The 12113-nt window shown below is 46.0% G+C and overlaps 1 protein-coding gene across 2 annotated transcripts in view; it reads right to left on the reverse strand.

Moving 5' to 3' along the window:
• Positions 1–1920: 1920 nt before the first annotated feature.
• Positions 1921–12113, reverse strand: part of SLC26A6 (solute carrier family 26 member 6) — a 39272-nt gene continuing 29079 nt past the window's right edge. Inside the window, exons 14-19 of one of the 2 annotated variants that reach the window (XM_060271419.1) lie at positions 11699–11791; positions 10838–10924; positions 8985–9149; positions 8083–8137; positions 6210–6346; positions 1921–4947 (exon numbers count right to left, since the gene is read on the reverse strand). In XM_060271419.1, the coding sequence (XP_060127402.1) occupies positions 4924–4947; positions 6210–6346; positions 8083–8137; positions 8985–9149; positions 10838–10924; positions 11699–11791 (561 nt within the window). In that variant the 3' untranslated portion in view covers positions 1921–4923. The remainder of the gene's footprint in view (positions 4948–6209; positions 6347–8082; positions 8138–8984; positions 9150–10837; positions 10925–11698; positions 11792–12113) is intronic. The other variant, XM_035106419.2, reaches the window with a different exon arrangement.

Below are 12113 nucleotides of genomic sequence, written 5' to 3' on the forward strand. Positions count from 1 at the left end.
CAGGAGGGTGGCTCCATCCCAACATATGCGGTGCTCCTCTCAGTGTTTTATGCTCTCTTCTGGGATATTCCATTCCGTTCCATCTGGCCCCTCCTGATTTTCCGTTCTTTCCCACAACTGCCATGCCACATTCTGTGGTTGCTGAGCACTTTGGGTCCTCTTTGGGCTGCTTATTCTTAAAGAAGTCTGGAAACCCCTTTTTGCTATGAGCAGGGTTATTTGGAGACAATAAATCTGTTCTTGTCCATTTTAAACAATTTTCTTAGTTATAGCATTTATGCTTACCCTTTTCTCCAAGGAGCTGAACGCGGCATATGTGATTCTGCCCTTCCTCATTTAATCCTCACAACAACCCTGTGACGTAGGTTAGGCTGAGAGGCAGTGACTGGCCCAAAGTCGCCCAGAGAGCTTCTCGGCCAAGTGCACATTTGAACTCTGGCCTCTCAGATCCTTGTCCAACACTCTAACCCAGGGCCAGCTCTAGGTAGACCCCTGGTGGCGCAGTGAGCCAGGGCGCCGGGCCGGTAAGCAGGGCGCCGCGCGGAAACCATGCTGCGCCCTGCGAGGGCAGGGGTGCCGGAGCGATCTCCGCCGCTCAGCGCCAGGGCGGCCGACCTGCTCGAGACTGCCCTGTTCTAACCTACCATACCAGCTTGCAAAACTATTTACCAGGGGAGAGTCCCTATTTCTGCTATCCATCACCAGCAAACCCTTGACCTTACTTTGCCTCTTGGGGCAGTTTTGGAGACACCACTTTGAAAATGGTTGTCATGTGTGCCACTGTGCGCTAGAGGCCACTATCTTCCTTTCAGCCACTGCTACAACTGCTTATTGAGATGAGTTGCAACTATTCTATAATAAGCACAAATAGATTCAGAGTAAAACATGGGGTCACGAAGAGTCGGACACGACTAAACAACAAGAAGACTAAACATTATCAAACTTTTTTTAAAAAAGGAAACAGTGGTGGATTCAGAAATAAAATATAAAATAAAACAAAAACTGGACAGGAGATTTCTCAGAAAACCTATAGAGTTTACAGTAGACAGGAAATAGCCTTGACCAGTGTTGCAGCAGTTGGGGGCGTGTGTGTTAGCATAGTCACTTAAGTAATGCAAAAATTCCTTCAGTAGCACCTTAAAGACCAACTAAGTTTTTATTTTGGTATGAGCTTTCGTGTGCATGCACACTTCTTCAGATACAGTGAAATGGAACTTCCATTTCACTGTATCTGAAGAAGTGTGCATGCACACGAAAGCTCATACCAAAATAAAAACTTAGTTGGTCTTTGAGGTGCTACTGAAGGAATTTTTTTATTTTACTTCGATCCAGACCAACACGGCTACCTACCTGTAACCAGAACTTAAGTAATGCAGATGGAGTCCAGAGAGAAAAGAAATATTGACATCGCTTTACTGAAGAAAAAACAGGATAATTGAGCAAGGAACAGAGAGGTTTTGCCTTGCTTTACTTCAGGCCTTGTACAGAGCAGGGAGACATTCAGCTAAACATGAAGAGGAAAGCTCCTTCAGAACTACCCTACCAATTATGGCACGTGCTACCTCATCAAATATCATACCACTATGCATGGTTGCTAAGCAATACCTCCAACTGTCTGCCTCTTGGCTAGTTGACTTACCCTTAGACTGCACATGGAATGAGCTCTGCTGTTGCACTTTGCACAGGGGGTAGAGCTGGTGTTGTTGCTGCTTACTTGGACAGGGTAGGATAGGTGCTGGGGAGATCAAGGCTGCATGGGTGCACCGGTGAGAGAGCCAAATTGGTCCCAATGGGGCACCTCTGTAGCCTGAACCTCACCACCACCAGCCCTGTACAAGTTAGCATTTGTGTCACTGGTGTCAGGGGGGTGGCACTGTAGTCTAAACCACTGAGCCTCTTGGGCATGCCGATTGGAAAGTCAGTGGTTCAAATCCCCATGGCGGAGTAAGCTCCCGTTGCTCTGTCCCAGCTCCTGCCAACCTAGCAGTTTGTAAGCATGCCAGTGCATGGGTACCGCTGTGGTGGGAAGGTAAACGGTGCGCTCTGGTTTCTGTCAGGGTGTGGCGTTGCGCCAGAAGCGGTTTAGTCATGCTGGCCACATGACCCAGAAAGCTGTCTGTGGACAAACGCCGGCTTCCTCGGCCTGAAAGCAAGATGAGCCCCATAACCCCATAATCGCCTTTGACTGCTTAACCGTGCAGGGGTCCTTCACCTTTTACCTTTCTTCCCCATCATCAGTGCTGCTACTGCCAATGTGCAAAGTGGGATATTAGCATACCTTCCAACACCTCAACAGCAAAATCCTGAGACACAATCTTCATGGACGTCATGATCTCACACATTTTCACACCCTGATTTCTCCCTGAAAAAAGCACTTTTCTTAGGCACGGTGCCTTAAACCACACGATTTGGGTGCTGAGCGAGATCACTGCCCCAGGAAATATCATGGTGAGAAATTGCCCAAGACCGCTGCTTCCAAAATGTCAGGCATTCTCTCACGAGAAAAAAACACCAGGATGTCCTGGTTTTTCTGGGACATTTGCGGGGTATGGGATGGAGGACTCAGACAATGGCCCTTGCTGTAAGAACCAGTTTGTAGTGCATGTGCACACACAATAGACTTGCCTGGGCAGGCCTGAGACATTTTGCTGCCTGAGACAGAGCTTAGTGCAGTCACAGTGCCCAAAGGGTGATCAGCTACAACTAATCATTGGCAGGGGTAGCTTGCCCACAGTGTTTCATGTGCTGGTAACCTTGTGTTTGCATTGCTGCAATGTGCTCTAAGTGGGGCTGCTTTTGAGCTTGGTTTGGAAGTTTTGGTTATTGCGGAACACCGTGGCTGAGCCAGGGGCGAGGAACCTTTTTCAGCCTGAGGGCAGAGGCAGTTTTAGGGTAGCACAACCAGTGTGGTGGTACTGGGCGCCACACTGCAGGGGATGCCACAAGAATACTGTAGAACAGAGCTCGAGAGGTGGGGTGTGTGTGAATTTTAGCGTAGCAAAGGGCACCGCTGAAATTTCAGATCCCAAAGTCCACCACTGCTGAGGGCCACATTTCCTCTCAAGCAACCTTCTCATATCTCTGCTGCATCAATGTGTTTTGCTGCTGTCAATGTTTTAAAATGTTATATTATTTTGCATTATGTGCTTTGTCAGTTATTTGTGCCCTACTTTGAGATAATTTTTTAAAAAAAATAAAGAGCAGGTTAGAAATCTTCTAAATAAATAAATTATATTTTTGCCTTCCCACCCCCAGCACAACCACTCAATTGGGCACCGAAGCCAAAAATTCCTGGTGAATTAATTATGAAAGCCTTTTATGTATTATTTAGGTCGTATTCAATTTATTTTGTCTCAGCAGTCAAATGTAATGTCATTTGCGTCTTTGGGATTTGGGCAAAATTCTGAGTCACTGGAGGGGACTTAAATAGAGGTGGGGGGTTCTCAAAGGAGCACATCAATCATCCAAATTAAAACAATGTAAGGCTTGTTTAAGATGGGGGGAGCTAGTAAAAACAAAGCAGGGACAAGGTTGAATAAAACCCAGGATTAGATTTATAGCAATTTATCATCCCTGACCTCTAGCATTTACAGTATCTGAAAAGAAGTTATCTTCTGGCAGCTTTGAGGCCGAAATCCAAAGGTCGCTTGCCAGAATGTATAGAGATTATTATTATTTCTCCATTAGCAACTCTGCAGACACTGAAACATTAAAAGTACACTTACATTGTTTACCTGCAATCCCATATAGCTACTTGCATGGGAGGAAGTCATATTGAACTAAATCAGGCTCTCTTCTGCATAGCAGCGGCATGGAGCCCTTTTTAGCCTGAGGTCCACATTCCCTTGTTGGCAACCTGCTTGGGGCCACTTGCAAATTGTGGGTATGGCAAGAAGCAAAAGTGGGTGTAGCAATGGGTGTGAACATTCCCATTGTCCAGTCGGCACTCAGGCAGAACAAAAATGTATGTCCGAAATATTTTCTGCAATTACATCAGTTGTTTGTCGCACTCTGCTAAATGTATACCTCATACAAAATGGACAAGGACATTTGGCATATAAGATTCTGCATATCGAAAACAAATTAAGAGCTGGGCACCAGCACACCCCACCCATTCCAGTGGGTTCTTTCACATGAAATCTCTCTTAGGTCAGTCTTCCATTCATTTATTGTTTCCATACAAATCTAATTTTCCAGAAGCAGTAATATTCCTCTTGACCTTGCCTCCTGTACGTTGTCTCAGCAAGCTGTAGTTAGGGTCTATTGAAATGGGGCAAGTTCAAAGATATGAAGCTGCTTTATACAGAGTCTGTCTAGAGTAGACCCACCTTTTCTGGTCTGGATGATGGCGGCTCTCCAACAGGTCCTTTTTATCACTGATTACATGATCCTTGTAACTGGAGATGCCACGGACGTGGTTTTAAAATTGCAATCCAGGAGAGGAGGAGTAAGGAGGGACTCAAGTCCCGCAGAGGGAATATGTTAGTGTTCTGCCTCTCCAGCTTGATAGGGCCTTCGACACAGGTAGAGAATACTGCAGGTGACCCTGTGCTTCACCAAATTAATTGGCAGGATTCAGTGGAAAAATCCAAAAGCAGTCATAGCGACAAGTGAGGCACTTCTAATGTCTGAAAGGGGTCTCTCCCCTGCCCTTGGCAGGAATTGTGGAGTCTTGAAGTAGGTGGGCAGGAAGGCCCTCAACCGAGTCTCCGTTTCTTGAAGGTCCCAGTCAGTCTCTCTCTCTCTCTCTCTCTCTCTCTCTCTCTCTCTCTCTCTCTCTCTCTCTCTCTCTCTCTCTCTCTCTCTCTCTCCACCCAATGGTGGAGAATTCCACATAACTATTTTGAAAAAGGCAATTCATACAGTCATCTGAAAAGGTGCTGGCTCCTCTGTGAGAAGTGGAGGAGCAGATGATTCCACTGGTTACATTTTAGTGGCGTTGTTGTCCTGTGAAGATGAAGAATAAAGTTGCTAGCATTGGTTTCTGAGAGAACCTCAAATTAACTCAACATTTCTCTTTGGTTTACTTGTTCACTATCTGAGGTCTCCATATCTCTGACAGAGATGTAAATAGATTCCTCTAGCGCCTGTTCAGTCATGGCCTTTACATGTCCATCAAAGAAGCTGTCAAGATCTGCCTAAGGAATAACTCATGGAAAATAGCTTCTTGTTTTCACAACATCCCCTCTAAGGGAGCTTCCAGGCCAGCAGTTTACTGAGCATTTACAAGTAACTTGCACAGATGTTATACAATGTCACTGGCTTATTGAGTGGTCATCCTGACGTGTCTGCACGAATGTTACACAACACTGCCAGTTAGAGGCTGTTATCCTACAATTTCTACTGCAATTTCCCATCACTTTTCTTGTCAGACTTTTTGCAACGAGAAAACTGATGGGATAATTTTACTAGAACATGCAGATCAAGAGCCAACATTTGTTGGGGGTTTGCATGACTGCTCAGGTATGGCAATTCCTACAAGGGAAGTCCCATGTTACAGTTGTGGAAGCAGAGGTCAAGGCGAAGAAGTAATGACTTGCCTCAGGCAAACCAGTAGTCCATGGCAAAGAAAGCATTTGATCAAGCAACTTCCTGGTTAGTATATTGGCTGTGTCTTAGTTAAACCAATGTACATTTGATGGGCAGAGCACACAATGGATGGGGAGATCCACAGATCTGGCTGTGGAGTGTGCACTGGCCTTTCAATGTAGGGAGGCCTAATGATATCTATGATCAAACCCTGGGCTGAGCAAGGAAGATGAACAGGTCCACCATTGTGGTCTGAATGTGTGGCTTGGAAGTAGCAATGCGATACAGTCATACCTTGGTTTAAGTACGCTTTGGTTTGAGTACTTTCAGTTTAAGTACTCCGCGGACCCATCTGAAACGGATGAATCCACTTCCCATTACTTTCAATGGGAAAGTTTGCTTCAGGTTAAGTACGCTTCAGGTTAAGTACGGACTTCCAGAACCAATTACACTCATACTTCGGGTTAAGTACGCTTCAGGTTGAGTACTCCATGGACCCGTCTGGAACGGATTAATCCACTTTCCATTACTTTCAGTGGGAAAGTTCGCTTCAGGTTAAGTACAGACTTCCGGAACCAATTGTGTACTTAAACCGAGGTACCACTGTATTGCCCTGTGAGGTTTTAAGGGCTAAAGTTTCCAGCCAGTGAAGAAAAGAAAAGAAAAGGCTAACCACGTACTGTGACAGTTTGTGGCAAGCTCTCTCCCCGGTTCCTGGTAACATAGGTAACAGCGTCATGTACAGATGCGAAAAGGTGCTGCTTGGTGATGGTCTGGCTGAAGAAATTCCCTCTTTCCAGCTGGGTAATGATGGAAGCTACATGGGGGGGGAAAAGGAAAAGCCATTTGAGGGTGCTGTTCCAGGCCACTTCTGCCAACTGATGCCAGCCACACTAACCATGAATGCTCAAACCCACCTATCACCCGCTTTTTCCTGTAAGCCAAGAAGATAGGGATTTGATGGCTGGATCAGACTAAGGGTTTGTCTCCAGTGGTGGCTGCCCAGATATCCCTGGGAGCTCACAAGTTGGGCATGATGTAAGAGCCATGGCACAGAGCAGCTTCTTCACTTAGGGCCAAACCAGGCATAATGCTGATGTGGGAGAGATCTATGTTTAGGACCTCCTACTTAGTGTGAGGAGTGTGTCTGCTTAGCTAACTAGCAGCCCCCTGCAGTTGCTCTGGGAACTGGTGCTCTGGGAAAGAGTCTTTCATTTTTTTCATCCCTTTCCCTGATCTAAATCATTCCCAGATGCTATTACCACCACAGGGGAGATGGGAGACACTTTTGCCCTTGAAGTTGCTGATCTAAAGGGGGGGGGGCAGAGGAAGAATTAGACTGGGCAAAGGTCGGCTGCTGTGATGCCTTCCAGATGTTGTGGGACCCCAAGCAGTAGCAGCTGAAGCAAATGTAGTGAATTCTCAGTGTTATACAAGGACATTATACAATGACTCCAGAAGGAAGGAAGAACAAAGAGGCTTCTCCAATGTGCTCTGGCTCCTTTCTTTGGCCTTACTCCGCCCCCTCCAGCCAGGCGTCCTTTGTCCTAGCTGGCCAGGTGGTGGGTCATAGGACAAGTCGCTCAGGTGGGTTGCACTGGCCAGGTAAGCCCCGCGCGGTGTCGCAAACCCCGCCCACCTGACGGGGAGGGTGAGGGCGGATATTGTGCCACATATCATGAATAGTTAACAAGAGTCAGGTTCAAAGTTTAGCCTGAACAACTGTGCGTCCCACTGTCATTTAACACAAATTTCAGTCAGTTATGTCCTGGACCCTCTGCCACAGCATCTGAGTCACTGGCACCTTCCGCCCTTCAGTAGCACATTTTTTAACCAATTCCAAGGCTTGATGGAATAATGTGACTATGAAACAGAAGAAGTCCAACGGGCAGGAGGAAGGCGCATCCAGGACAAAGCCGAGAACAGAGGAATCACCAGTGATAGAAGATGCACACACTCTCCGGTTGTGTTAGGCTTCGGGGAATCGGATCCCACCCCTGGTGGCAGTGAAGAAGCAGATCAAACGAAAGGAGCGTTCTTTCCAGTGAGTTTCTTTAATAATCACAGCGAGAGACAAAAGAATGCATATCTCTTCTAGAAATGGCTTTGTTCCCGGTACAGGCTCACCATCTCCTCTCCCATTAATCTACGTCACTCTTTACCTCAGGTAATTTGAGCTTGCTGCCTCTGCGCTCTCTGTTCTATCACTCTCAGAGCCCGCCTAGTCTTAGGCAAAGGTTGTGTGTGTGTGTGTGTGTGTCTGTCTGTCTGTCTGTCTGGAATGCTGTCCAAAGATACTGAATCTGCCAGCTGTCTCTCTCCTGGTGTTTCCTTTTCTAGCTGTTCCTCACCCAGTATTTCCCAGCTTTTCCCCTCTGGACTATGCCCCTCTGCAAACCACTGTTCTGAATCAATACTGTCCTCCTGCCCTTGGGAAAGTTCAGGAGAAAGGGGAGGCAGTGGCTCCCACCATTCCTCCTCAGTCCAGCTCCTGACAGGCTATGACTTGCTTACTGCAGTGTGGTTGACCCGTGACTTCCTAGAACTCCTTACCATGGCAACCGACGAGAAACACGTCCACTTCAATCTCTTGGAAATCTTTAAATATCTGCCAAGGACAACAAGCATAAACAACTGAGACAAGATACTTTGCAGGAACCTGAGGGGGTTACATTTGCCTATCCTGCCACGGCAGGGCAGCTCCAGATACTAGGAAGTTATTCCACAAAGCCCACATGTTATCTGCATGGACCTCCCTGTGCAATCTTTTGCTTGAATCAATGAATTTTGGCAGTGGTTAAGGTGTCTGCCAAAGAAAAACTGAGAAAATAGAATGCCTTCCTCACATTTGACTGATTTGGATTATTTGGTGTCTTAAATGCCAGTAATTTCTGTGACAGATGTGATTGGCAGAGAGAGAGAGAAGCAATTAACAGATGAAAGTGGGTGATGAACAAGGATCAGAAGCACAGATTAGCCATCACAATGTAATCAAAGCCAAAAGTTTGATGGAGACCCCTTTTGTAGGGCCAATGACACAATGTTAAATCTCCCCTTTAAAGTTAGTATTATCACCAGTGGGGAATGCAAAAAACAAAACCCCAAAACAAATACCAGCTTCAGAGGAGGGATTTCCCTCAGGACTCCAGCAGGGGAGGAAAGGGCTTAATTCCTTCTCTAATCCTGCTACATATCAATCCCCTCTTCACAGCCCCTTTTAGCTGGTGCTGTCTGCATTTTAAGAAACCTACAGGTTTAGATGCAAAGCTGCATTTAACCTCACATGGAGTTTGGCTCTCAGTCATCTAGCTGGCAGTCAAGCAGCTCAGGCCATCTGAAACCCCTCCCTTTCCAGAGGTCTTCCTCATGAGGCAGATTTGCCTTTTGGATTTGGCTGCACGCAGAACAACTCTCTCATGACAGGTGCCCTCTCCTGGTTGTTGTCCTCTCCTTACGTTTTTAAAGGTCTTTATGCCGACGGTGTCCACAAAGTTGACAGGGCTGAGGTCCAGGATAAGCGAGTGAAGAGGAGGCTTCTTCAGTCCCAGGGAATGCAAAGTGGGGTTGCCAGAAGGTAGTGGCTGGCTCTGGTTTTGGGGGGCCAAGTCATCTCCCAGTTCCTGTGAGGAAAGAAAAATCACAGTATTTTCCCCCCAACATGAAATAGTGTTCTGGCCATAGGGTTTTCTCAGGTTGGCTCTGCTCATAGGGTGTCTCAGCAACACTAAGGGTGGGTGAGAAATTCACTTCACTTCACATTTAATTTGCATATTCCAAAACACCACATGGAACTAAACACAACCACCCTTGAAAATTCACGCTTTTGCAAATTTCGCAGTGCAGTTCTCTAGTCAAGCAACGTGCACAAAAATGCACATACCGCAGTAAAACATGCCTAAAAATGCACATGCTAGTGTACTGATATTAATATGACAAAAGCGATTCATATTAAGGGAAATGTAAAAATTAGGGAAAATATGCTTTGCACAAAATCTGCATATATGGCAAAAATGCATACAAAATGCGTATATTAGAAGTTCGAACTGAAATGCTGCTGAATTTGCATAAGGACTTTAAAAATAATCACAAACCAATGTGGAAATGTGGAGAATTGAAGTTAAGATTGGGAAAATGAGGTACTAAGAGAAAACAAAACTGGCAGATTCACCCATCTCTATTCAGAAGATGTACAGAGAGCTGAAGCCGCAGGAACAGCCCTTTTGGAAAAGGAGCAGGGGTGGACTTTGTTAATCTTTTGTAATATGGCCAAAATTTTGCACCCCCAAATGGATCTTCTCAATTATGGATCATCTCAATTTTGCTCCCCCTTGGCTTGGAGCCCTGTGCAAGGGAACGGCCCGCACTGCCCTAAATCTGGCACTGAAAGGGGGTTTCCATCTCCCTCATAATATGCTGGACTCTAACATCTTTGGGATGTTTCATTGCACATGTAGGCCGCCTCTCGGATATTTTGTATCTCATATTGTTTTTGGATTATTCCATTTATTACAATTAATTTATGAGTTGTCTAAAAGGAAAAAAAATCCTCTAGGCAACAGGTTCTGTTCTCATTGGCCTGGTTCGCATGTCATGCAAAGCCAAACCATGGCATTGCAGGAACTCATGGGCTCCCAAGGAGGAAACTGCATCTGCTGGGCTCCTCAGCGATTGTTCTGTTGCTGTGCTGAGTGAAGCCATGATTTCCCTTAACATGTTGTCAGAACCCAGGCTTGTAGTTTAGGACAAACCTCGGTTATAACTTGTGGTCAGTCTGGAGAGCGGCAACTCAGAAGCCTAGGTTCATGTGACACATTAAACCAAATCAGGGCATAGCAGAGCAGCAGAGTGACAGGAGAGGAGCAAAAAAAAAGCTCTGGGAGCCAGCACATTTCCACTAAACCATGGTTTGACTTTGTATGACATGCAAACCAAGCCAATGGGAAGATGTGCATACAGTCCTTGCAGTGGGGAAGCTCCTCAGTGAAGGAGAGGCATAAAACTGATTGCAAGCGGAAAGCCCAGGTCGCTTTGTGTTTTGCAACCCTCTTTTTGTGCCACAGCTTTTCTAACAGCTCTGGTGGGGAGTCACTTTATCAACAAGTATGAAGGGTTTGTGGCAAGTCTACTCAGAGACAGACCAACAGATTTTGGTGCCTGAGACAACAAATCCAGATTGCCCCCATGGTACCAAACATCATCATCATCATCATCATCATCATCATCATGGTTTTACTCATATGATCATGTTAAATGCCTGCTCCCGGAAATGTTGACCGCAACTTTCTTTCATGACCAGATTGATAAATACCTGTGGCCTTGCCTCCATATCTATATCCACAAACCCCAGGTTGTTGCTCCCAGAGTCACACACCGGTTTGAACTGAGAAGCCATTTTCTGTTATCAAAACAAGAGCAGAACAGAAGTCCGCATGAACTCAAAGCAATTGTGTCTCCATGTGACATTTTGAGAACCTCCATAAATTACTTCTGGGACAAAGAGCAGCAGGGCAGAAGGAACAGAGAAGTTACATCTTCCGGCTTGAGCTTCTATAGAAAGCTTCAAACCCTGTGCCCTTGTGGCTGGAAGATGTCCTTGAACTATGACATACAGGATAGAGCATGTGTAGTGTGTGAGCATGTGTAGAAACTGGACCTACTCTACTGTTCATTGCTCTGGCCATTTTTGCCTCCAGCCCTGCTCACCTCTGGTTTGTGGCCACTGTAAGGTTGCCCAGAATGGAATATGGCCCTTGTGCTGAAAAAGATTCCCCACCTAAATGGATCTCACTTCAGGTTGAAAATGGGGTAACTATCCTGTGAACCTCCAGATGCTGGAGAACTCCAATCCCTATCAGCTCCAACCAGCGTGGCCAGTGGTCTGGAATGATGGGAGTTGTAGTCCAACAGCATCTGAAGGGCTACAGGTCAACTATTCCCAAGTTAAAACATGGTTGCCTTAGGCTGTATTAACAAAATATGCAAGTACTTGCAAAACACCAAAGGTCCTTTTAGCAAAAGTGTGCTTAGTGTCATGTATGAACAGGTCCCCACATGAAAACAATGATCTAGCTGCCTTTCCTTCTTTCCTCAAATTATTTATGAATTAACTACACACACAATAAACTTCATGGAAACACACTAATTAGCAATTTAGAAGAAAATGGTCCACCTTTGCCTTCTTGGCTTCCTCCTTGTCTTTTTTCTGCTTCTTCTTTAGGGCTTTTTTCTTCTTTTCAACAAGATGGTCCACATCAAAGCCACACTGAAAAAGAGACAAATATTTAAACTGGCCTCAACCAGGGCCAAGGCCTTTTGGGCTTTGGCCCCAGCCTGGTGGAACGCTCTATCGCAGGAGACCAGGGCCCTGCAGGACTTGATATCCTTCTGCAGGGCCTGCAAGATGGAGCTGTTCCGCCTGGCCTTTGGTCCGGGCCCAGTTTGACCCCCCTCTATGGGACCCTGTAAGTTACCTCTTTGGCCCTTTTTATCAGCTCATGCGGGACCGACATGGATAGCTGGCCCTGATGAATACTTGAGGTTCCCAACCCCAATGGTTGTAATTTCATGGGTAGTCATTTAATTTT

The sequence above is a fragment of the Zootoca vivipara genome, chromosome 2, assembly GCF_963506605.1.
Source record: "Zootoca vivipara chromosome 2, rZooViv1.1, whole genome shotgun sequence".
NCBI classification, from domain to species: Eukaryota; Metazoa; Chordata; class Lepidosauria; order Squamata; family Lacertidae; genus Zootoca; species Zootoca vivipara.